This window comes from Equus asinus, chromosome 1 (genome assembly GCF_041296235.1).
Source record: "Equus asinus isolate D_3611 breed Donkey chromosome 1, EquAss-T2T_v2, whole genome shotgun sequence".
NCBI classification, from domain to species: Eukaryota; Metazoa; Chordata; class Mammalia; order Perissodactyla; family Equidae; genus Equus; species Equus asinus.
The window spans coordinates 201,692,046-201,718,458 of NC_091790.1; the positions used below are offsets into that span (position 1 = coordinate 201,692,046).

The 26,413-nt window shown below is 47.0% G+C and overlaps 2 protein-coding genes across 4 annotated transcripts in view; both read left to right on the forward strand.

Moving 5' to 3' along the window:
• The window catches only part of ZNF862 (zinc finger protein 862), a 34,181-nt gene extending 10,355 nt beyond the window's left edge, over positions 1–23,826 (forward strand). For all 3 annotated transcript variants that reach the window (XM_014830515.3, XM_014830516.3, XM_044751149.2), the window contains 4 exons: positions 1,389–1,566; positions 15,858–15,962; positions 16,808–18,922; positions 20,551–23,826. In XM_014830515.3, the coding sequence (XP_014686001.1) occupies positions 1,389–1,566; positions 15,858–15,962; positions 16,808–18,922; positions 20,551–20,732 (2,580 nt within the window). In that variant the 3' untranslated portion in view covers positions 20,733–23,826. The remainder of the gene's footprint in view (positions 1–1,388; positions 1,567–15,857; positions 15,963–16,807; positions 18,923–20,550) is intronic.
• The window catches only part of LOC106824297 (zinc finger BED domain-containing protein 6), a 44,546-nt gene continuing 41,950 nt past the window's right edge, over positions 23,818–26,413 (forward strand). The window contains exons 1-2 of the transcript XR_011505199.1: positions 23,818–24,200; positions 25,608–25,655. The gene's annotated coding sequence lies outside the window, so the exon portion shown is untranslated. The remainder of the gene's footprint in view (positions 24,201–25,607; positions 25,656–26,413) is intronic.

Below are 26,413 nucleotides of genomic sequence, written 5' to 3' on the forward strand. Positions count from 1 at the left end.
GTGCTTACTGCTAGCATTGTAGTGGTCTCAGGCTAGCATTGTAGTGGTCTCAGGCTAGCATTGTAGTGGTCTCAGGCTAGCGTGCTTACAGTGTAAGAGACATTGCTTTAAGTGCTTTCCTGTATTACCTCATTTAGTTAAGGCAACAGCCCTATTATCATCTCCTTTTTGCAGATGATAAAACATAATTAGTGGAACAAAACATTCTAACTTCTGGTATAAAGGAAACACCTAAATTCAGAACAATAAGCTTTATCCAGAATGCCAAACAACCATAGGACTCAATAAATAATCAATTTTTAAAAAAATTTCATCTTTAACTATGGAATCACATAGCGCTTTTAAACGCTGCAGAGTTTCTTCACACATGTTCTCTTACGTAATGTTTCTAACGCTGCTCTGAGGCTGGTCGAGCAAGCTGATAGACTCATCTTGTTGAGAGAAAACTGAGGCTGCGGGGGAAGGGACCTGTCCAGCGTGCAAGAACTCTTGTAGCATCGACCTCCCCGCAGAGCCTGTGGCTGCCCACCGGTGCTCGCCTCCACTCCCTGCAGCACCTGTGGATCCTAAAAGACTCTGGTTCCCACCTTAGGCTGATTTTGTAATTTTTAATTCTTTGGAAAGTTGGCCTGTAAGGAAACTGTGTTGACTGGAATCTTTGAGTGACTGGAAGCTTCTCCACTTCTCACCTATTCCATATAAGTAGGATTTTACTAAAAATCATTTTCAGTACCCACTCCAGTATTCCAGTGAGAATAGTCAGATGGTCGTCATACCTAATGTCGTAAGGGCCCAGCTAAAGATCTTAAGTTCAGATTTTTCCTGAATCCAGAAAAGCAACAAAGCTCATTGCTCTTCATGTTCCTGTTCCTTCCTTTTTTAGTGTTAGAAGCTAATAAACAGGTCTAACCTTTTATAATCTGAATTCCTTCAGCAGTAAGTTGTGTGTTAACCTAGTAACTGAACATAAGCATCTTCGGTTCTTTTTACTTCTTCGTCTTCCTTCACATCCCACTCGGAAATCTTAGCAAGTGCTCCTACAGGCAGGTGGTCACCTGTGTAGTCACGATGAGTAGAAGGCACCCGCTTAGGACTGTGAAGGACAGGTGCAGTCATAAGGCTGTACCAAGACTCCTGTTCTTCAGTGCATTTTTATGTCCTCCCAGGAGACCCTACGGTCAGACTGAGGCTCGTTTGGTTTTTACCGCCTAACTCTGGGCCTCGCAGATTTGCTTCTTGGACTTTGAATGGATAAACTAATTCCTTAGAGTACATCTGGGACTTTGGCGAGCTTCCCAGGAGAAACGGGCCTTGAGAAGGACCTGAAAGTGTCAGGCCAGGTGTCTGACGTGAGAGGCGTACTGAGTGACTGCTGCTCTTTGTTGCAGGATCCTTCTGAAGAGGGGCTGTTTGAGGAGGTTCCCGTGGTGTTTGAGGAGCTCCCAGTGGTGTTTGAGGATGTGGCGGTGTATTTCACCCGGGAGGAGTGGGGCATGCTAGACAAGCGGCAGAAGGAGCTGTACAGAGACGTGATGCGGATGAATTATGAGCTGTTGGCGTCCCTGGGTAAAGATTCACCTAGACCTTTGTTCGCCACCATCGTTTGACATGGGAAACCCACAGGGCAGCTGTGTCTTGTGGTCGTCTTCTCATTTCTGCCGTGGCCCTATACATAGGCAGAGGACGATGACATCTTTTGCCTTCAGAACTCTCCCTGCTTCGGGATGCTGTCCTCCATGCCCTCTTCATCCACCCACCCACCCACCCCTCTTCCACCAAACATTTACTAAGTACGGCCATGTGCCGGATGAACACAAGTGAGGCAAGGTCTCTGCTCTCACGGGGCTGGCAGGTTTGTGGGAGAGACAGGCACTTTAATAAGAAACTGCAAAATAACACGTGCTCCAAAAAAGGTTCAGGAAAAGTGCCCTGGGGCTGCTGAGGAAGAGAGGTTTGATTTTTCTGGGTGTTGGAGGGAGGGATCAGGAAAGTCTTTATGGAGCGTGAAATGTTTTAACTGAGTTGAGCACCAAGTGACCACGGAGGAAGAAGGCCATCTAAGCATCCCAGAGGGAGGGGACGGTGTGAGCAAAGGCGTGGAGGTGAGAGAGGGCCTCCAAGTGGGTCCCACTCTCTACTTGGTCTGTGCTAAGCCTGCTTCATCCTGCCCAGGGGCCAGCAGGGGTTGGCGGTCTTGGCCTAGGTGTCGCTGGGATTGGGCACTGGAGGTGATGAAGGTCTTTCTTACCCGCCCACATGGGTGTTATCTCCTGGACCTGCTTCTCGTTCTTCTCTTTGCCTCCTTTTTCTGTTGGATAGTCAAGGTTCTCGTGCTGCATCAAAATGGAAAGGCAACTTTTCGTGTTATAAAGCGTCTATTTATTTATTTTTTTACTAGCATATATTCTAACAGAAACCTTGCAGAGCAGGCGGCCATACATAACTGAGGGATTCCAGCAGCGAGCTGTGTCGTGACTGCAGAAAAAGAAGTAGGAATGTTTGTGACTTAATTGATGCCACGTTGCCTGGTTTACACTGCACTTTGTGTGCAGCTAAGATACAGATTATTTTCTAAACATTCTTGACCTGTAGACTTGTTTTTATCCTTCTTCATATTTTTAAATGGCTCCCCAAACATTCAGAAATGATGGAAACAGTTGTTTATTTCTTGGTGCTGGAGGTTCCGTACTCATGTCCTAGGCCCAGGGCACCTGTGCAAAGTGAACCTTCCAAGAGCATCACTGCCGCATACGGTGTGTAAAAGCTGTGAGAACGAGGGGGAAATTCATTTTTAAAGAATATGTACTCAATTCCTGGGAGTTAGCTTTTCACTTAAAGGAATGAGCAGTGGCGAAGCACCTTGCCCCTGGGACCCTGTGGGCAGTCGTGGTGAAGCGGTGGGGGACCAGCGCTGACAGTGGCGCATCGCCCGCAGCCCGGGACCAGCTGGATCGCTCAGCCTGTACTTCAGTCCCTCAGGGTTTTGTTTTGACAGAGCATGGTCTAAGCATTTTATCATTTGTTTTTGAACATTCATAAGTTGGGAAGTGGGGAAATCTCAGCTCCCTGGGGGAAACTAAGGGACAGTTCAGTCCTGGTTAAGTTTTGTTTGGATGAACAGAAAGTGATCAGCGGACGGGTGGTCAGTCTTGCTTGAGGGTTGGGGGCAGGGGTCGGGGAAGGCTTTACAGAGGCTGGGACTGTCCTCCTCGGTTGTCTGTAAAATGAAAACGGGCCCAGGAGTCTAGAAACTCAGTTACACGCTTGTGATTCCTTTTCATTACTTTAGTTAGGTCTCCAGCTACTATCCTTTAACAGTCCTCCAGTTTAAACAACTTTTCATGTTTGAGATACAAAAGCATCTTAAGGTGCCTTGAGAATATAACCAGGCCAAACATAAATGATTCTTATGTTTAAAAACGACCTTTCAAAGTGCATCCAGATGGTGGTTGGGAGATGAAACGGTGTTGGAGAATAGTGGAGACTATTATTTTTGCTTTGGCTAGTGTGGTTTTTTTTTTTTTATCTCCCACACTTTATCCTCCTGTGACAAGTACTTTAAGAGTTGGAATGAAATATTATTTGGCATCATCTTTTAATTATGTTTTATAAATAGAACACAAATAGAACTTCTTCTTGGAGTGAACTCAATTTTTGAAAAGGAAAATGCCAGTCATAATTTTTGCAGCCAAGAAAAGTTCTATTAACCTTTTAAAAAAGTCTCCCATCCATTTTTAACATTTCTCATATTTTATCTTGAAATACTGTGATCTTCTTATACTGGGTGTTACAAGGAGCTTCTGTTTTTCTTTTATTCTTAAGCCTGGACATAATAATAACAGTGGTTCTTGCTGTTGACTGTGCATCCACCCGGTACTGGTCCTATGTTGAGCGTCTTACATGTATTCTCTCCAATCCTTAAACCAAACCTGTAAGGCAGCTAGTAGTAGTATTTTCGGATGAGAAAGCAGCCCTGAGAATCCAAGCTAATTAGCTGGAAAAAGGCTAAACTGAGATCCTTACTGTTCTGTCCATTGCATACGCATTAGACTCTGATAAAATCCTGCTTTGTATATGTTTATTACCAGTTGGACTCCATTTCTTTTTGTTTGAAGATTTGTGCTAATCATGTTGTTGATTTTAAAATAATAATAGCACCAAAGTATAATATAAGATTATTTAAAAATTCAAACAGTATAGGAATAAAAAAAAAATTGTCTCCACTTCCATCTCCAGTCCCTCTTGCAAGAAAGTTAAGTAGTTCTGTCTGGCTCTTTGAGACCTTCTCGGTAGGTCACTGTAAGTTCTCTCTCCTCCCTGAGAACTGAGGTGGAGAAAAGGGACTTACTGCCCGGGGACAATCAGGTTGTGTCACTTGAGCTCAGGTTGAGTGCATCTTGTCCAGTGGCCCTCATGCCACATTGCAGCACATTTGTGCTCTTGATTTCCTTTTGCTCTTATCATTTGAGGAAATCTGGCTGATTCTTCCATTGCTCATCTCAGTGTTTACAACTGCTAGATTTGCTCTTTTAGATTTTATAATTAATGCACCTGTTTTTAAAAAGACAGTCTCAATTTGTGCAGTCAAATTTAATAGATATTTCTATCAGTTGTTTGGTAGTTAAGTTACATAAACCTAAGCTTTTCAACAGATGGTGTGTTCCCCAGTTGGGTCCAATCACAGCCTCCTTGGCCTCACCTGCTGTCTTATCAAGGGGGCTGAACTTGTAGACGACAATCATTTTGACTATGGATTGTGGACTTGCTCATTTAGAACTACTTAATTTCTCACTCTGCAGAGTTTCGGACTGTTCTTTTATTTCTGTACTTTAAATTCTGGCTTCAGACTTTGGCCATATTTGATGACATCTCTTGCTTCTACCCAAAAATAAAGCTCTGTTACATTCCACTGTTAAGAGACTAGTGTTTGTCACTAATAGAAGCCAACATGCCAATATAAAGACTATGTGGTAACCTTGTTTTTATTAGTGACTATGTCGTCATATGCTAAGTGGCAAGTCACTTACTTCTGGTGGGCAGTGTGTCTTCTACAGGTGAGGTCATCAATCACACATACCTGGAGGAAGAAGTCGTGCACTGAATGGAAACCAACACTGAGCAGGAGGCCCCCACTGAGATGAGCAGGACTTAGAATGGCTGATTTGATGTTTGGGAGGCCAGCTGCTGTATGATGGGCCATGTGATCTGGCCTCCGAGTGGAGGCAGTGCAGGAGCTAGAGAAGAACCAAGGCAAGGTGCCGGAGCTGTCCCAGAACCGAATCCTGGGTAGGGCCTGCCAGCTTCGGATGGAGTTAGCCTAGAAGGATCAGAAATCTTTGTAAGCCAAGCCACTTTTATGCACTTTTATGGGATGTGAGTGTTAGTGTGCATGTGCTTGCCATAGTTATGTCCCCTTAGCCATTTTTCCATTACTAAGACAGAAAGATCTGTTTGAAAATTCCCTTCTGCTTCACTTGTTTTGAAGAGACAAAAAGAAAAGGTTTTTGGCAACATTTCAGCCATAGCTTCAAAGAGGTGCGATCAGGGTACAGTGCTTCTGGGGCCATTGGTGGTGTCAGGGGCAATCAAAGGTGGCTAGTCCGCAAAGGGAATGTAACTGAGGCAGACAGGTTCAGGATATTCAGTCTCCCATGTGTTTATTCTTTAAAAATATTTCTTTATAATTATTTTTTTAAATCAAAGTAGTTCTTTTAAGACATAACAAAAAAAATGGCAATCCCCTGTCCCACCTGTCTCTGTTACTGAGTCTTCCTCCTCAGAATCTTTTTAGCTGTTTCTTCTAGTGATTTGCCTCATTGCTTCTAAGGAATACACGTAGGCTTTATTTTTGAAAGAGTGAATTTTGGTAGGATGTAGCAATGAAACAACTTCATTCATTTCCGTCACCGCTTGTTTGGATCATCTCTGTCGGGCCTTTCTCTTTCATCCTTTGGGTTGTCAAAAGAAGATCCAGAGAGCTTTGCTTGATGTGAATATTTTATTGAGCAAGAAGCAGACTGTTCACGAACAGGGAAATGTCAAGCCCAAAGTGGTTACAAGCTTGGCTCTCAGCAGTTAAAAGTTCAGTTTATAAAGCATGAATGAGGGAATACATCTTTTTTTTAAATTATTGTGATTGATTACTAGAAACTTACATTCTTTTTAGGGTAGTAGTACCGTGTAAGCTTTCTTGTGTGTAGCTGATTGACTAGGAGTCTCTAAGGTCACACTCACATGAAGAAAGCTTAAGTTTTGTCACAGTCCCCATTTGGGGGAAATCAAGACAGTTTAATATCTGGTTACGTGATTATTAGTGTTTGGTCCAGGGGTATACTCAAACTGGACCTCTGTTTTGGTTTTATTTGACAGGTTGAAATCTAGGGCATGGCTAGTGTGTTTCTTATCACACTCAGCTAACAGAAAGTCCTCCAGTCATTTTTAGTTACATTAATGATCTAATTTTGATTAATAAAATATGCAGTACAGTACTCTTCAAAAATGTCCTGAGTCAGGAGGAGGGGTCAGGGAAGATGGCACGATAAGAAGCGCCAGGAATCCGTCTCCCCACCTAGACAGCAATTGCACTGGCAGGATGTGTCTGATGTAACTATTGTGGAACTCTGGAGGCTGTTGAGGGCTTGCAGCTTCCAGGAGAAGTCTTGGATGGTAAATTTAGGTCAATTCCAACTCCTAGCACAGTAGCAGCTACCCATCCCCCACCCCCAGCCCTGTGGCAGGCAGCTTTGTGTTCCTGGAGCAGCTTGCGGGAGCCAGGATGGGCAAAAAGGACCTTCTCCTCTCAATATTGGGGATCTATGTGCTGATTGCTGATTGCTTCTTCTGATCACAGAGGTGCAGACAAAGAGGCAGGCAGCCATTGTTGCAGCCCTCCCCCCTCCACCGCCCCGCATTTTTGCAAGCCCCTCCTCCTCTAACTGAAGTGACCTTCACAGGATTTAAAGGGCAAGTACCCTTTTTCCCCCCCTCGTCATTTTTCTCCATTTCCCCTTTTGGAAATCAGACACAAATGACTAGGACATTCAAAAACAACTATATATATGAGAAAATTGGAAAGTGGCTGTGCATGCCTAGGGAAAGGTTTAAAAAGACCCGAGAAGACCTTAAGTTTATACCTCAGGCTGATATTTGGCACAGAGATAGCCTACAACAACAACAACAACAACAACAACAACAAAACAATAAAAACAATAAAGGCAGCAAACCCTGGGGAAGGGGTAGAATCTGATTTCCAGAGTTATCACATTATTAGATTCAAATATTCAGTATTCAACAGGAAATCACTAGGCATCCAAAAAAGCCAAGAAAGTATGGCCCATTCAAAGGGAAAAATAAACCAACAGAAACTATCCCTGAATGAGACCTGGTGGCAGATATGCTAGACAAATACTTTAAAACAACTTTTTTAAAGATGCTGAAAAAACTAAAGGAAGATGTGGAGAAAGCCAAGAAAATCATATTTGAACAAAATGGAAATATCAATAAAGAGATAGAAAACCTAAGAAGGAACCAAAAGGAAAATCAGGAGCTGAAAAGTACAATAATTGAAACGAAGAATTCACTAGAGGGATTCAAAGGCAGATTTGAGCAAGCAGAGGAAAGAATCAGCAAACTTGAAGATAGGACAGTGGAAATTATCAAGTCTGAGGAACAGAAAGAATTGAAGAAACATTGAAGAAAAGTGAACAGACCCTAAGGGACTTGTGATACACTGTCAAGTGGACCAACAAATGCATTGTGGGAGTCCCAGAAGGAAAAGAGAGAAAGGGAAGAGAGAATATATGAAGAAGTAATGGCTGAAAACATCCCACATTTGATGAAAGACATAGCTATAAACATCCAAGAAGCTCACCGAACTCCAAATAAAATGACAAAGAGACCCACACTGAGACACATTCTAATGAAACTTTCAAAGACAAAGAGAAAATCTTGAAAGCAGCAGGAGAGAAGTAAATTATCACACACAAAGGGTCCTCAATAAGATTATCAGCAGATTTCTCATCAGGAACTTTTGAGGCCAGAAGGCAGTGGGCCAATATGTTCAAAGTGCTAAAAGAAAAAACCTGTCAACCAAGAATCCTATATCTGGCAAAACTGTCCTTCAAGAGTGAGGGAGAAATTAAGATATTCCTGGATAAACAAAAGCTGAAGGAGTTTGTTACCACTAGACCTGCTCCACAAGAAATGCTCAAGGGAGTCCTGCAAGGCGAAATGAAAGGACATGAGACAGTAGCTTGAAACCATATGGAGACAAAGATCTCGATGAGGTAAATGCGTGGGCAATTACAAAAGCTAGTATAATTGTAACAATGGTTTTTAATTGCATTTTTTGTTTGCTACATGATTTAAGTAGGTCTAATACATTTAAAGGAAAAAAAATTATTATTCTGAAAGCTTGTATTATTGTAATTTTAGTTTGTAACTCCAAGTCTTGTTTTCTACATTTTTAAAGAGATTAATGCATTTAAAATGATTATTAGTTTATGTTTTGAACACACACAATGTATATAGATGTAATTTTGTGACCTCAGCAATCAAAAGGGGTGGGGACAGAGCTGTAAAGGAGTAGAGTTTTTGCATGCTATTGAAGTTAAGCTGGTATAAATTCAGATTAGAGTGTTACCACTTTAGGATGTTAAATGAAATTCCCATGGTAACCACAAAGAAAATAGCTACAGAATGTACATAAAAGGAAATGAGAAAGGAATTTAAACATTTTCACTACAAAAAAATCAAGTAAACACAAAAGAAGACAGAATGCTGGAAATAAGGGACAAAATAGCTCTAAAGCATATAGAAAAAAATAGCAAAATGACATGTAAGTTTCTCCTTGTCAGTAATTACTTTAAATATAAATGGATTAAACTCTCCAGTCAAACAACAGAAATTGGCAGAAAGGATGAAAATGCATGATCCAACTATATGCTGTCTACAGGAGACTCACTTTAGATCCAAAGACACAAATAAATTGAAAGTGAATGGATGGAAAAAGATAATCCATGCAAATAGTAACCAAAAGAGGGCAGGGGTGGTTATATTAATATCACGTGAATAGACTTGAAATCAAAAGAGGTTGCAAGAGACAAAGAAGAACGTTATATATTAATACAAGTTTTAATGCAGCAAGAAAATATAACAATTATAGACATTTACACACCTAATGACAGACTATCAAATATATGAAGCAAAACCTGACAGAATTGAAGGGAAAAATAGACAGTTCTACAATAATTTGTTGGCAACTTCAATACCCCACTCACAATAATGGATAGAACAACCGAAGAGAAGATAAATGAGGAAATAGAGGGCTTAAACAATGCAATAAAACAGCTAGATCTAACAGAGATACATGGAACACGCCATCCAACAGCAGCATACACATCCTTCTCAAGTGCACATGGGACAGTTTCTAGGATAGACCATATATTAGGCCAGAACAATTTGAAAAAGAACAAAGCTGGAGGGCTCACACTTCCTGATTTCAAAACTTACTACAAAGCTACAGTAATCGAAACAGTGAGGTGCAGGCATAAAGACAGACATATAGACTAATGGAATAGAATAGAAAGCCAAGAAATATATCCTCACATATATGGTCAAATGTTTTTTGACAAGGGTGCCAAGGCCATTCACTGGGGAAAGGATAGTCTTTTCAACAGATGGTGTGGGGGAAAATGGATATCCACATGCAAAAGAATGAAGTTCAACCCTTATCTAACACCATATAAAAAATTAAGTCAAAATGGACCAAAGACCCAAATATAAGACCTAAAACAATAAAACTCATAGAAGGAAACATAGTACAAAATTTTCACGACATTGGATTTGGCAGTGATTTCTTGGCTATGATGCCAAAGCACTGATAACAAAAGAAAAAATAAACAAATTTGACTTCATGAATTTTTTTGAATTTTTGTGCGTTAAAAGACACTATCAACAGAGTAAAAAGACAACCCATGCAGTGGGAGAAAATATATGGAAATCATGTATCTGATAGGAGATTAATATCCAGAATACTTAGAGAACTCCTAAAACTCAACAACAAAAAAAGGAAACAACCCGATTCACAAATGGACAAAGAATTTGAAGACATTTCTCCAAAGAAGATATACAAATGGCCAATAAGCACATGGAAAAAATGCTCAACACTACCTCACACCCATTAGGGTGATTACTAGCAAAAAAAATAGAAAACAACAAGTGTCAGCAAGGATGTGGAGAAATTGGAACCCTTGTGCACTGTTAGTGGCAATATAAAGTGGTATAGCCACTGTGGAAAACAGTATGGCAGTTCCTCAAAAAATTAGAAATAGAATTACCATATACAGTAATTTCACTTCTGGGTATATATCTAAAACAAATGAAAAGAAATTGTTAATGAGAGTTGTATTAATGAGAGTTGTACGCTAATGTTGATAGCAGTGTTATTCACAATAGCTAAAACATGGAAGAAACCTAAGTGTCCATCAACAGATGAATGAATAAGTGTAATGTGGTCTATCCAAACAATGGAATATTATTCAGCCTTAAAAAGGAAGGAAATTTTTACACATGCCACAACCTAGATGAACCTTGAGGACGTTATGCTAATTGAAATAATCCAGTCTCAAAAAGACAATGCTGTATGATTCCACTTATACAAGGTACTTAGAGTAGTCAAAAATCGTAGAGACAGAAAGTAGAACGGTGGTTGCCAGGGCTCAGTAGGGAGAAATAGCGGGGTGGATGTTTAATGGTACAAAGTTTCAGTTTTACAACATGGAAAGAGTTTTGGAGATGGATGGTGGTGATGGTTGTACAACATTATGAATGTATTTAATATCTCTGAACTGTACACCTAATAATGGTTAAGATGGTAAATTTTAGGTTATATGTATTTTATTGCAGTAAAAAAAAGTCCTGATCAGGAAAGACAAAGAAAGGCTGACAAACTGTTCATATTAAAGGGGACTAAAGAGTCATGCCAACTAAGTGCAGTGCACGATCCTGGATTAGATGCTGGACTGGGAAAGACAGGCATATAGATAGCTATAAAGGACGTTTGGGGACAATTGAAGAAATTTAGTTGTGGACCCTGGATTAGATAGTAGTAGTATATCAGTTAAATTTTCTGATTTTGATCATTATACTATGGTTATGTAAGACATTAGTTTTCAGTTGCCACACGACAAATTATCACAAATTTAGTAGCTTAAACAGTACCCATTTATTGTCTCAGTTCTGGAGGTCAGAAGTCCAGACAGGCTTAGCCAGGTTCTCTGCTTAGGGTCTCATAGAGCCCAAATCAAGGTGTCTGCCAGGCTGGCCTCTTATGTGCAGGCTCTAGGAAAGATCGCTGCCAAGCTCATTTGGGTTGTTGGCAGAATCCAGTTCCTTGCAGTTGTAGGACTGAGGTCCCTGTTTTCTTGCTGGCTTGGACCAGAGATCACTCTCAGGTCCTAGAGGCTGCTATCAGGTCCTTTCCACATGGCCTTCCCCATTCTCAGGCCAGCAGCAGTTCACTGGATCCTCTTGGTGCTTTGAAGCTCTGACTGCCTCTGCTGTTGAAGGGCTGATGTGATTAGGGTGGGTCACCCAGATAACCTCTTTTGCCAGTAACTAAGTAATTGTGGGTGTGATATCACTTCACAGGTTCCACCCACCCTCCCAGGGCCAGGATTAGGAAAGGGTCTGCAGTCACTGGAGTTCGTGTTAGAATTCTGCCTACCCCGTAAGAGAATGTCCTTTTTCTTGAATGATACACACGGAAGTATTTAGGGATCAAAGGGGTATGAAAACAATTTACTCTCAAATAGTTCAGGAAAATATATATGTATTTATACAGTATATATATACATAGAGAGGAGAGAGAGAAAGAGGGAGGGTGGGAGGGCATGTGAGCGCATGAGCATGACACAGCAAATGGGACAAAATGTAAAAGATTGGCGTTCCTTGTATTATTATTGAAACTTTTCTGTAAGTTTTAAATATGAAAAATTTACGCCCCCCCCCCCCAAAAAAGGAAAGAAAAGTCCAGTCCTTGTTTAGTAGTCAAAAATCTGGACTTCATTTAAAAGTAAAGTTTTTTTCCCCTCCCACCTCAACCTGCTTCAGGTCTAGAGTCTGGAATCTTGTGGGAAGAAGAAAGGAGTTCTCCTACCCACTAGCTCGTTCCAGGATTTCTGCTGCATACTGGCGGCGAATGGTGGGGTGGGGGAGAAGCACAAGACAGGCTTTACCTGACATGCATGTAAGCTGATACCAGTTACTTGTAGCGGGGATAGTTGCAAGCTGCTCTCTGGGTGTGGGGTCTACGCCCCACCTCATCACTGGAGAGCTCCTACTGCAGTTCCCCTTAGATGGGTGTCTGCTTTGGCAGTCAGCCCACATGGGCTCCCTCTTGAGAGCATCACACCAGTGGACAGTCATGGGCAGAGTCCCTTTAAGTGGCTCCAGGCCTCATCTCTTTCCCTGCAGGACCGGCGTCTGGACCGTGGTAATACGTTTATAGATCCTTTGCTCTGACAAACCCTGGGGATGTAAGCTCTTCCCAATGTGGCCACCACGAAGGAGCTCATCTCTCGATTTCTGCCTTTAGTCTACTCCAGGCCTGGATTTATGAGCAGCCCCACAGCTCCAGGAGATAGGTCCAGAGGTCATTCCATTAGAGTTAAGGTCAGGGGGAGGAAGCCCACCCCTCCCCTTGGAGTTGGGGAAGGGACTCATAATGCACTGACAACTCTTTCCAGAAACATCTCTAATGTCCAACTTCCTGACCTCTTCACTCCTTGCACTCTGCCTCCCTCTTAGTGGCCAGCGCTTGGTTACGGCCCGTGTTCCAGCTGCCCTCTTCCCAGGTCCGGTTTCGGTGTCTAGCTTTGCAATGGGGGATAGTTGGCTCCTTTTCTTTGGACCTTCAGCCAAAACAGGCCGACAGAATTACCCTTTAGTATCCTGTTGCATATGTTTATTGCTATTCCTGATTTATTGATTTTAGATATTATCTATTGATTCCTACTGTGGAAGATGAGGATATGGCCCTCTTACATCACCCCAGGCCCCCACTTCTCTTCCCTCCATCCTCTCAGAACAGGTATATCACATTTTTTGGTTAATGCAATGTAAATTATTTGCTTAATTATAATTATGTATTATTGGCTTCTGATCAGAGTCACATATTATGATGTTATTTCCTTCCTCGTAGGACTTTTCCCCCCTGGAATTGAAATTTTTTTAAATTTATTTTGCTAGTTTTCTGTACCATCACCAATTCTTCTCAAAGCTCCAGTGGAATTATAAAACTCCTCTGAAGAGTCTTTTCCACATGATAAAACACCCTATGACGTATCGGTTTCTCTCATCTTCTGGAGGCTTCTGTCATTGGGTCTTCCATTCCCCTGCTCCATCTAAACCAGCTCCTCTTTAGGCCTGCCCCGCAGCGGTGGCCTTAGACTGCCCTGTGTCTCTGTCCTGTTCCCAGGATGCACCTTTCAGGTTTGTATCTCACGCTGTTGGAGCACATCCTCCGGGAACTTCCTGAGAGAGGGTGCACGGGGGGCAGTTTGTCTGACTCCACACGTCTGAAAATGCCCTTACTCTGCCCTCACTATTGATAACTTGGTTGGGTGTAGAAGTCCACGTTGGAAGTAATTTTCCTCAGCATTTTGAAAACCTTGCTTTTGGTTTTACTGGTGCTGTTGAGAAATCTAAATGCCTTTTCATTCCTAAATCTTCACACACAGCCTATCTTTCCCACTCTGAGAAGTTCTAGATCTAGTCCAGTGTTCTGAGGGTTTAATAATAGGGGATTTTTCTTCTTTTGTTCTGGGCGTCGGGTGCTTCTCTTCCATGTGGAAACTCATATTTTCCAGTTTGTGGAAACATTCTTGTATTATTTCTTCCTATGTTCTCTTTTCTCTCTTCCAAAAAGTCCTATTAGTTAGATATTGAGTTTTTGGTTTTGTTTTATTTTTTCTTTTTCTCCTAATTTCTCCTTCTGTCTTTTTTGTTCTACTGTCTTGGAGATTTCCTCAATTTTATTTTCTAACAATTCTATTTAATTTTTAAATTTGTCCTATCGTATTTTTTATCCAAAAGCCCTTATTGTTCCTTTCATAGATGATATCATGACTTTTCTCTCTGGAAATATTAATTCTAGTGTGTGTGTGGTTTCTCTTTTTTTTTAAGTTTTGTTTTGCTTCCTGCAATATCTCTGCTTCCTCCAATCCTTTTCCTACTTGTTTCATGTTAGAGGCTTGTCTTGAATAAATGTCTTTAGGTTCGTTCATATTTAAGAGTAGAGCCTTAAAAAACTGTGTGGAAGCTCTGTGTGCGTGGCTGGCACTCGTTAAGGAGTGGGTCTCCCTGTAGGGTGGTCAGCTGTGAACCTGGATGGCTCCTTGAAGAGCCTGCAAATGTCAGTGTTCAGAGGTCTTTGGGGAGGAGGCGGTGGGGGCGGCAATTCAGTGTTTCCGAAGAAAACTCACCCAGTCTCCACCTTGGGGCTCTAAGCCGAGCCATGTTCTTGGAGCCGAGTCACACGCCTTTCAGAGTATAGATTCTACATCTCTCTGTTTGCATTGCAACCCTTCTCCTTCGTGTTTCACTGTCCCCTCTCTTCCAGGGTCTGGAACCTCCTGGTTAAGTTTTTCTGTAGACTAAGTGTTCTCCTCCTCGGGTGAGTGTGGGGGTGTTTTCTGGTCTCCTGGACTAAATGAAAGGATGGGGGGGGGGTTCTGCTGGTCTCTGAGGACTTCGGGGCAGCCCCGTTTATATCTGTTCCTAACCACCATCGTCTGCCGCACCTGGGGCCTCCGGGTCCAGAATCTTTCAGGGATTTTGTGGTCAATCCACTTCCTTCTCCTGGTTGCCCCTTCTGCCAGCATTTGGTGCTCAGCTCTGTTAGTTCTTCTCTCTCTTTTATCTCCTTTCTTTCTTCCAAAAATATATTAACATTTCTAGTCCCGTTTCTCTTGGACTTATGCTTTTTATTATTATTATTCGTTCTTGATGATGTTTTAAGAAGGATATGTGTTCACTCTACCACACTTTACCAATTTATTTAGTTATATTTTTATTAGTAGTAAATATGTGGATATACGCACACGCTTATAATACATACAGATACAGTCAAGCGATCCAAAAGATGAATAGTGAAAATTTTCTCCCTTTTACCTTGTCCTTTAGTCCCTCCCCAGGAGCACCCACAGTTACTAGCTGCTTGTATGTCCTCCCCAAGAAGGTTTATACACACATTCACACAGACGCATACAAAAGCACGTAAGTTGATATTAATGGATTTTATTTTAAATCGAGAAAGCAATTCTTTGCATACCCCTGAAGAATAGTCACATTTTAAATAATGGGCAGTGCTTAACCCAAGGACATGAATCCCTTCTAGGCAGGTTTCAGCTTCCACTGCAGGTGGTAGACATTTTTAAGGGGCCTTTCAAGTGCCCCCTAAAATAATCCGTGTAGTTAGACACTTGCACAAAGGCCAGCTGTGGGTGTCGCTGAGGGGCACATGCACGGACAGTTGTCTTCCTGTTTTATGCTTTGTGTTTCTTGCTCTTTGCACCCTTTCCGCTGTAGATGCGCTGAGCTGACTCAGGACCCCCAAGGCCGGCCCATGGAGCTGAGGAGGTTATTAGCCTGGCCAAGGGATATACCCTAATCTGGCTGCCTCTTAGGTGTCAAGAATAAACTGGCACCCTAGATGGGTATGTTTTCATCATGCCCCAGGCTGAATAGACTTTATTAAGCGACAACCCCAGAGGCAGCCCTGACCAGAAATAGCTTCAGGCGGGTACTTGACTTGATGGTCCATAGCAGTGACCTCGGTATGTTTGTCCCTACAATAGGGCCTGCTGCTGCCAAACCAGACTTGATCTCCAAACTGGAACGTAGAGCTGCGCCCTGGATCAAGGACCCTGACGGGCCAAAGTCGGGGAAAGGTCGTCCTCCGGGTGAGTCTAGACCTACTGAGTTCTGAAGGGCACGTCCAGGGGCCAAGTAGCTACAGCAGGTCACACAGTGTTAGTTTAGACATACTTGTCCTGAACATATTGTGCAGCAGGCCTGTGCTAGGCTCTGGGTAGACAAAGATGAGTAAGAAACGAATCCCGCCCTCAGAGTGTAGAGAGCCTGGGAAACTGGGACACATGGAAAAATAATGTCCTTTGATGAGCAGAAGTGCCAGAGGGACCTGTGGTAGAGCTGATGGGAGGAGGGGCGTGGTAGACTGGTTCTGAGGAACCATAGGCCTGGGAGCCTCTCCCCGCTTCCGCCTTCCTCCTGTTAGTGACAACACTGTTGGTCTGTGAGAATTTGTTGTTCTGCATATCTCAGTCAATAACTTATTAGCTGGTAGCTACTGTGTCGACTTCTGTACCTCCATTCTTTCTAAGGCTCATTAGAAGACTTATGGATGTTTAACCTCATTTCTTTGTGGGCCTCGCAAGAAGATTAAAGCCACTTGTTTATGCAGTAGCATCTATGGCCAAGGTGGTTAATTAAGCTTATTAGCAGCTGATGTCACATGATCCCAGGGTAGCCGTGTGGATAGGGAGGGGGAGACTGGCTAAAGGACCCACAAGGATTGGCAAACAACTCATGGGAAGCCAGACCGACTTTCATAGATTATAATGGGGAAGGGTTTAAATAGAAGCCAGTAATGATTTCTAGAAAGGTGGATCACATTCCTCTTCTCTGCTTTGCATATGGGGTACTTATTGAATTGGGGTGTCTTAGCTGGTAGGAGACTGCACAGTTCTGGGCAGCAAAATAAAGCACAGTTTGATTTTCTCCAAAGGGAAAAAGAAGATGGTGGCCATAAGAGAGGCAGACACACAAGGCTCAGCTATAGCATCTGCATTGCTTCCAGCTCCTTCTGTGGAGACATGTACCTCCTACTGCAATTCCAGCCTTTCTGAAGTAGAAGTAGATGGACCTAGGAAAATCAAGAGGACTTACAGACCCCGTTCAATTCAGAGGTCCTGGTTCGGGCAGTTCCCGTGGTTAGTAATTGACCCAAATGAGACCAAGCTCTTCTGCTCAGCTTGCAAAGAAAGACCTAGTCTCCATGACAAATCGTCCCGGTTAGTCCGAGGTTACACGGGGCCTTTCAAAGTGGAGACTTTAAAATACCATGAAGTCAGCAAAGCACACAAGCTCTGTGTCAACACTGTCCAAATCAAGGAAGACGCCCCTCAGGCTGCCCTTGTTCCAGAAATCTCCAATGACTTGATGGCGAACATGGAACACTTTTTCAATGCCGCCTACTCAATCGCATACCACTCAAGGCCCCTTAATGACTTTGAGAAGATCCTGCAGCTCCTCCAAAGCACTGGGACCATGATTTTGGGCAAGTACCGAAATCGCACCGCATGCACTCAGTTCATCAAATACATCTCTGAGACGCTGAAGAAAGAGATCCTCGAGGATGTCCGGAACTCCCCTTGTGTGAGCGTGCTGTTGGACAGCTCCACAGACACCGCCGACCAGTCCTGCGTGGGGATTTATATCCGCTACTTTAAGGAGATGGAGGTGAAAGAGTCTTACATCACTTTGGCCCCTCTCTACAGTGAGACAGTGGATGGATACTTTGAGACCATCATCTCTGCCCTGGATGAACTGGACATCCCTTTCCGGAAGCCTGGTTGGGTGGTGGGCCTGGGAACTGATGGCTCACCCATGTTGAGCTGCAGAGGAGGCCTTGTCGAAAAATTCCAGGAGGTCATCCCCCAGCTGCTGCCTGTTGATTGTGTAGCCCACCGGCTGCACCTGGCTGTGGTAGATGCTTGTGGGGGCATCGATCTGGTAAAGAAGTGTGACCGGCACATCCGAACCGTCTTCAAGTTCTATCAGTCCTCAAACAAGAGGCTGAATGAGCTGCAGGAAGGCGCGGCTCCCCTGGAGCAGGAAATCATCCGCCTGAAGGACCTGAATGCCATCAGGTGGGTGGCCAGCAAGAGACGCACATTGAATGCACTGATCGTGAGCTGGCCTGCCCTGGCTAGGCACCTCCACAGTGTGGCGGAAGCTGGGGGCCAAATCGGGCACAGGGCCAAAGGCATGCTGAAGCTGATGAAGAGCTTCCATTTTGTCAAGTTCTGCCACTTCCTTTTGGACTTCCTGAGCATCTATAGGCCTTTGTCTGAGGTGTGCCAGAAAGAGATCGTGCTGATTACAGAGGTGAACTCCACACTGGGACGGGCCTATGTAGCGCTGGAGACCCTCCGTCACCAGGCAGGCCCCAAAGAGGAAGAGTTCAATGCCAGCTTCAAGGATGGGCGGCTCCATGGCATCTTCTTGGACAGAATGGAGATGGCAGAACAGCGGTTCCAGGCAGACAGGGAAAGAATGATCCTGACAGGGATCGAGTACCTTCAGCAAAGGTTTGACACAGACCGTCCCCCGCAGCTCAAGAACATGGAGGTGTTTGACACCATGGCCTGGCCAAGTGGGATTGAACTTGCCAGTTTTGGGAATGATGATATTCTTGCCCTTGCCAGATATTTTGAGCTCTCACTGCCCCCAGGATACAGCGAGGAAGCACTCCTGGAGGAGTGGCTGGGCCTGAAGGCCATCGCCAAGAACCTCCCGTTCTCCATGCTGTGTAAGAACGCCTTGGCCCAGCGCTACCGCTTCCCCTTACTGAGCAGGCTCGTGGCTGTGGTAGTCTGTGTGCCTGTCTCCACCTCCTGCTGTGAGCGGGGATTCAGTGCCATGAACCGGATCAGGACTGATGAGAGGACCAAGCTCTCCAATGAGGTGATCAACATGCTCATGATGACAGCAGTGAATGGTGTGGCAGTCACAGAGTACGACCCCCAGCCTGCCATCCAACACTGGTACCTGACCTCCTCAGGCCGGCGTTTCAGCCATGTCTACACCTGTGCCCAGGTGCCACCCCGCTCCCATGCAAGTAAGTACACGGGCAGAGTTCCTAGAGATGAGAAAACAGGGAAGGGAATCTTATCTTCCCAATGCCATGTGGACCTCAAAGTCTGGTAGAGTCTGATAAAGTCGGCCATCACAGTAGGTTTGGTCTAAGTTATCATTGAGTTTCTGTCGTGTACTAGACCAGTGAGCGCTCAAGACATGACACTACCCTCAAGGAGCTTGTGATCCAGCTAGAGAGGCAAGACGTACACACTGCAGGCAGCAAGGCATAGTGCTAAGAGCATGAATTTCTGGAACTAGTCTGCCCAGGTTCAAATTCTAACTCTGCTGCTAACTAGCATGTGACCTTGGGCAAGTTAATCTATTTGTGCTTTGGTTTTCCAGCTGTAAAGTGAATTAATACATGTAAAGCGGTTAGGACAATGTCTGGCAAGTAGTACCAATGGCCCTGTTTAAAGGTTAAGACTACTGCTGGGAATAACCAGAGGACTGGACCGGTCCGGGCAGTGACGTTGTGTTCTGAGCGGGGCTGTGTAGACTCCATTTGGAGAGGGAAGAGGTCAGCGCAGGTCAGAGGGGCTGTGAAGGAGGTGCTCCGTGGAGAAGGGTGGGGCCTGTCAGGAGAGGAGTCGTGAGGAGTAGGCCTCACTACCCAGGAGGGCTGGGGTGGGGCCTAGCTTGAGGGGGAAGTTATACCATACAAGAGGGCAGGTTACTGAAAGTCTTAGCAAGAAATTTTCCTCTTTTCAAGTAGTCACTGAAAACAGAGAACCAGAGAGGTCCTCTGGGCTATTCACGTTTACTTGACAGTGACAGAGCCATGATTCTTATCTCTTGCCGTCTTCTATAGCTGGTCCCCTTCCTCTTGCTTCCGCTCTCATTTTTTACCTCTGAGTTTGTGGTCTTCCACAGTGGACTAGGTCCCAGGGTTGACAGAGGCTCTGTAGGAAGCAGGCTGGCCCTGGACCTGTAGCTGGGCAGCAGGGGAGGGGCCCAGGGTAGAAGCAGAGAGAAGAAAAAAGACAGGCAGAGCCCAGATGGGGGGCCAAGACAGTGACTCTTCACCCAAGCATTTGTGGGTGCATTGTTGTCCATGTCCAGCCCTGAGGGGGTGAAAGAGAGAAAGGTGGGATCAGGTGTGCCTTTTGCAGGTTATTCTTCTCTTGGGGACAGTAGGACCAGTACCTCTGAAGCCAAGAGAGAACATTACCAGATTTTACGTGACAAAGCCCTCCTTCCCAGGCAGGGTTCCTCAACCTCAGCACTAGTGACATTTGGGGCCAGATAACTCTCTGTTGTGGGGCCCATCCTGTGCGTTGTTGGACCTTTAGCAGCATCCCTGGTCCTTGCCCATTACATCCCCACTGGTTACCAGTAGCACCCTCCCAGTTGTACCAACACAATGTCTCCAGATGTTGCCAAATGTCCCCTGGGGGGCAAAATCAGCCCAGTGAGATCCGCTGTCTTGGGGTGAAGGAATAAGCAGAGTGGGACTAGGTCAGGCCTGCAGAGAGCAGTCCTGTCCTGCCGCCAGTCTGTTCTGCCGTGGTTTTTTCACCGAACATACCCTGGGGCAAGGTTGGACAGGGGAGGGCATTACCATCTCATCTGTTTTCCCCTCCGTCTGATTGTGCGTTCTCCTTCCTCCAGCACGAGGGGTGGGGCTCAGGAAGGAGAAGATGGGAACACTCTATCTGGAGGAGGCTGTGACCCAGGAGCCACCCATTCCGCCCTACAGGGAACCGGTGGAGATCCTGAAGGACTGCATCATGGACCCTCCCGACAGACTCCTGTACCCCCACACCGGCCAAGAGGCCCCCGAGCTGTCCTGATTGAGAGCTCATGTGGGAGCAGGAATCCTAGAGGTTGCCTTGGAGACCCTGTGCTGCCCTGCCCCTTGTGATCACGGTGACAGTGCTCTGCAGATTCTAGGCTGCCCTGGAATCTTCGTTTGGTGGGGACTCTCCAAGCACCAGGAAGTGGACAGTGACAAGATCGTTAAGCCCACATCCCAGAGAGGCAGAGTAATCAGGAGGCACACCACCTGTTACCAAGGCCCCTCTCTAAGCAGGGCAGTGACCTCACAGCGCTTAAATATGCAGAAAGGGGCTTAGCTCAAGTTCATTTTTAAGGTGCTTCAGGAAATAATCCCATCACATGGGAGATTTCACCCCATGTTCTGGTGGCAAGTGGACTTTCCTGAAGTGGGGCCAACTGTTGGGGGTAGGGGCTTAAAGGAGCACGCCAGCCCCCTGGACAGTTGGGGGCATTCCAGGAAGGCTGCCCACAGCCTCAGGCACATGGGGAAGGCACTTGGTGAGGGGCAGAGGATGACCAGGCTCTAGGGACAGCTGGCCTGGCTCTGGGATCTGTCACCCTGGCTCCATGGCAGAAGCTGGGAAGCCTTGGCTTCATATGGGAGACTCGCACCAGGGAATTTCTCTACCTCTTCCCGGGGCCTTCCTTTAGGATGAGGCAAGCCAAGACCCTTTGCACAGAGCACTCGAGAACGGTTCTCCTGCTGCAGCTTGGGACAGTGGAGGAAAGTGTTTCCCTGGAGGGAGCCTGATGCCTCCTGCCGGTCCAGTGCTCGTGTGTGACCTGCATCAGGCTGAGCCCGGCCTCTGAGGAGTGGCAGGGCCAAGCCAGTGCTTGGGAGGCTTGGGATCTGGCCCCTCTCTGCCACAAGCAGTGGTTCAACCATGATTATCCCTTCCTCTTTTCTGCGCCTCAGTTTCCCGCTCCATGAAGTGGCAGCAGAGAATCTAAATGCCTGCTGGCTCCCAGCCTGCCATAGAGCTGATGAGTGACAGTGCCTCCAGCTCCCAAAGGACAGATCTCAGGCTGTGCAGAGTGACTTAGCTGCCTTCAGCCATTGTCCTTGTCCCTTGCCATGACGTCCTTATTGTGGGAAAAGGTGCTCTCTAAACGTGCCGTCAGTGTGCTGGTCTAGGCCACTCTTCCCCCATTGCCAGAGAACCAGGAGGGGTGCTTGTTAATATGCTCCATCCCAGACCTGCTTCATCAGATCCATGGGCCTGGGGGGTGGGAGCTCGGGGTCTGGCTGTTTTCAGCAAGGTCCCCCAGGAACTTCATGGACAAGCTTGAGAACCTCTAGGTTGAGAACCTGGAGGCACAGAAGGGTGTCCTGCTCGCCCTCGCCCCATCTGCCCTGCCACCCTGAAGTAAAGCACTTTGCCTTCCAGGGCAGCTTTGTTTTGGTAGCCCTGGGCTGCCTCTCTGGCTGGGGAGGATGTCGTGTCTGGGTCCTGCCTTCCTAAGCTCGATGGGAACAAAGGGAGCTTAGAGGGAAGGGCTCCTTTGCCGGCCTTTCACCTGCTTTAGACAGGCAGGAAGTGGTGCTCTGTCCATCCTGGCCTTGCTGCCCGGCTCCAGGTTGGGTCCCTGCTCTGTGCTGCGAGTCCTAGCTGTCCAGCCCTCAACCAGCAGCCTCTCCACTTCCCATTCCTAGAAGGTGCTGGGGGTCCCTGAGATGCTGGTATCGAGTGTCTCATGAAGGCAGACCCCCTGCTTCCCAGTGCTTCTGGCCCTCCCTCCTCGCACCCCACCCTAAGCACTTAGCCTCAGCACATTGCTTTCCTGTTTTCTTTAGCTTCGAGCCAGGAATTCTGTTCTCTCTCTCTGCCTTTGAACCTGTGGAAATGTCTCTCTTCCAGCCTGTGCTCTGGGGTCTGAGGTGGACCTCGGGCCCTTGGAGCTAGAGCCCTGGCAGTGCTGCTCTGGCAGTGGTCAGGATGGAGCCCAGGCTTCCCGCCCCGTTCACATAAGTTTCTGTGGGGTTCAGGAGTCTGCCTGAGGCCGGGTGCTGTGGGTGTGAATTGGTGGGATGGAAGAGAACAGGGCCCTTTAAGGTGAGGGTAGCCCCCACCCTATTATAGGAATTTTAAATTGAGGTGACTTTGTGGCACGCACCCTCCTCATGCCATCATCCATCCTTTGAGAATCCTCAGAGCAAGAGGCTAGTCCTGTGAGCGACGCTGTGTGTGAGTCCACACAGATAACTCCCTGTGCGGGCCTAGGCACTGAGGGGAGGCCAGGTGGGGACGCACCTGCCTCTCCACATCTGTGCTCTGCAGAAGCCTCCAAGGCTGGCTTGTGAGAAAGTTGGGCCCACGGAGGGGGGCCACAGAAAATGCTGTTTATCACAGAGATTTGCACAACCCACGTTTCTCAAGGGCGCAGGCATGCTCTGGCTCCCCTTTGTTAGGGGATGGCAGACGCTTTTGTGGGGCCCCCAGGGCTGACACCTGGTGAGTGCCTTACAGGAGGCCCGTGGCCCAGGCTGACCTCTGTTTCTGGAGACTCCTGCTTCGTTTCAGGCCCCAGGGCCTAGAGATCCCATTGTGGGAGAGGCTCGCTATTTTTGCCTCACAAGAAAGCCAGCTGAAAGGCATTGGGAATAGAAGAGCAAGCCCTCTGTCCTTAGCCAGAGCCCTGGCCCTGCCTCTACCCTCCTTCCCTACCCGTAATCTTTATCGCATCTCCGTGTCCGCATCCTGGCATTTCACACACACACACACACACCCAGCCCTTGACCGGTGCCCAGAGGGTCTGACACTGCATAACCAGCATTTGACAGTTTGATTTCAGTAGCCATAAAGACCAGTGGGCAGGAGGAACCTCAGATCCTGTCCCAGCCAGAGGGGTCAGAGAGTCAACCTACTCACGACCTTCTCCTTCTCTCTCAAGCCCGAGTTGAACTCCTACGGTGCTAAGTATTTAGAAGTACCGTGTGAAGGTTGGCCAGTTCCCTCATCCAGGTGGCTGTCAGCCAAGGACACTCCCAGTGATTGGCCCCAGGATGTCCTCTCCTCCCCTGGTTTCAAAGATGTGCAAATAAGTTTAAAAAAAACCATGTTTGATTCTCAACCTTTTGTTACCTGAATAAAGCAGAGTTTATTTCGACACACGCCTCTGTCCTATAAGACCCCTAAGCCAGAACCGGGAAACGGCAGAAGCTGACTAAGCTAACTAGATTTGGCTCCTCGCAAAGCTCGCCCCACAACCCCAAGGGACGCGCTGGTGCGCCTGCGCGAGTCGGGCCCGGCCGGGCGCGCTCCTGGGCGGCTCGGTCCCGCTGCGCATGCTCGGTGCCCACCGCCCGGCCGGCCCCGCGCGCTGCGGAGCATCTGCGCCTCGGCCCTGCAGCCCGGCCTGGGCATCGCGCGCCCGGCCATGACGGCGCACTCCTTCGCCCTCCCGGTCATCATCTTCACCACGTTCTGGGGCCTCATAGGCATCGCCGGGCCCTGGTTCGTGCCGAAAGGACCCAACCGCGGGTAAGGGACGCTCGCGGGCCTGGCCACCCTGCGGCCCCTCCCCTGCGCTGCCGCGAGCGCTGGCCCGAGGCCCGCCCGGCGCCCCCTCCTCCTCCGAGGTTTGCGCTGCGCCGCCTTCAGCCGGGCACCGGGCAGGTGGTCGGGGCCAAGGGGCAGAGACGGTCGTGCTTTAGAAAGGTGGAGAGCCGACTGACACGGGGGACAGTTAAGGGCCACCCCCCTCCAGCCAGTAAAGGCTAGCTAGCCGCTGGTGCATTTTGTTCGCTCCTCACCAGCTGTGACCTTGAGCGAGTGTCAACCCTGCAAGCCTCAGTTTCTTCATAGGTGAAATGGGGGGGAGGAGGATGGTGATACCTGCCTTTTTAAGGCTACTGTGAGGATTCCACGAAATAATGCATATAAAACTCTTAACGGTGCGTGGCACATCTTAGGTATTGAACGACTGTTAGCCAGTATCACTGTTTTTTGAAGGTCCCCAACAGATTCCTGTAGGTGTTGCTCCGTTTACGAGTTTCTGCTTGGTGTTATCCTCTGTTGTAAGAGCCCTCTCTCCTTGCTTACGAGTTCCTCGAGGTTGGAGATTGTCCTTTTCTCCCCTGCAGACTCCGGGGCCCAGTGCGGGACTGGCCCACGGTGCTTAGTAATGTTGGCAAAATGGATTAAGTGCTGATTTCTCTGCCGTCACCTGGAAGTGCTTTAGATCCGAGGTCGTGGATTCGATGTAGCTTTGGCTGGAGACTGCTTGGACATATAGGTGTTGCCTCTGTTCTTCAAGATCTGCAGGGCTGAGGGCCCACAGCTTCGCTCTGTGAATCATTTTGGTGTCTCACCTCTCCTGCAAACCTTGGTGAGGTCTTTCTTCAGTCTAACTGAAGTCTCTCCTGCTGCATTCCAGGCTTCTGTCTCCAGTCTGCTTTGAGTGAACACAAAGTAGCTAGTCTCGGCTCTCTCTATAACCACTCCCCCTGCCTCAGGGGAGCTCACAGTCTCCTTGCTTCTTGTGCCGTCTTTTGGTCTTATGATTTCCTTCCCCTTGCCCAGTGAATTTTGAATTCCAGAGACCCCTCCACGGTGGGCTGCCACAAATGTAGCTGTGCCGTGTCTTTTCCCAGCGTGGCTACGCTAAGATGGAGTAACAGTGGGTGATGGGGAAGGGAGATGAAGGGAAGGATTCAAAACGTAACTTGGATGTGGTCACGTCGCCCTCCCCATGAGGTGACACTTAGCATTTTTATGTCCCATCTTGCAATTCTTACCCTGAGTAGAACTCAGCCTCCTGTGTTCAGGTGGCATCAGGAAGGCCAATGGGAAAAGGGCCGACACCGGGAGCTCTTTCTCTGGCCCTCGCGGGGCCTTCTGAGGACACCGGTTCCGTCCGTCCTGACCTGACGTCCTCTTGCATTGCAGAGTGATCATCACCATGCTGGTAGCCACCGCCGTGTGCTGTTACCTCTTGTAAGTACCGCTCTCCCAGCTCAAGAGCAGCCGGTGCCTTTGTCCTCCTGCCGCCCTCTCCCTAGCCCTGCTCCCCTCTGTCCGGGTGGTGACAGATTCAGCTCTTGGAAGGCGGAGTCTGTAAGTCACGTTTAGGAGGCAGTTTGGAATGGCGACCAGGGCAATGGGCTAGAAGTCGTGAACTCTGATTCTGGTTATAAATGTGTCCCCTGGACAAGCTTTGTCCTAGTAACAAACAATGAAACTTGTTAAAAAATAACAGTGACTCTTAGATGTTAGCTTAAATACCTGGGGACGTACCGGCTTTCAGAATTCTCCCTGGACAGAGCATCTCTAAGGCCCTTTCTCGATGCTGTGTCTTGGTCCTTCGGGGCCTGGCAGAGTGTCCTCATCTGTCCCGGGGAGGGTCTCAGAGGGGCTGGGGTTTGATGGCTCAGAGACCAGGACATAGAGGATGGTGGCTGGGAACGTGGGGAGACGGAGTATACACAGGATGTGGGAGGATTACCAACAACAGATCCACCGTGGGCAGGGGAAAGCAGGCTGCAAAGGAGAGGCACACGGGCAGAAAGGGGCGACATAGGAAAATGCCACACCTAGGAATTATATCTATGAAACATAGACCCGGATCCTGCAGATGATAAGCAGCACGTGATTTCTGACAGCTTTCTGGGGGTCAGGCACATGACTGGCTGCTGCGGGAGATTCACAGGTGAAAGGGCTGGATCCTTCCTGCGAAACCAGGCAGAGCTCCATCG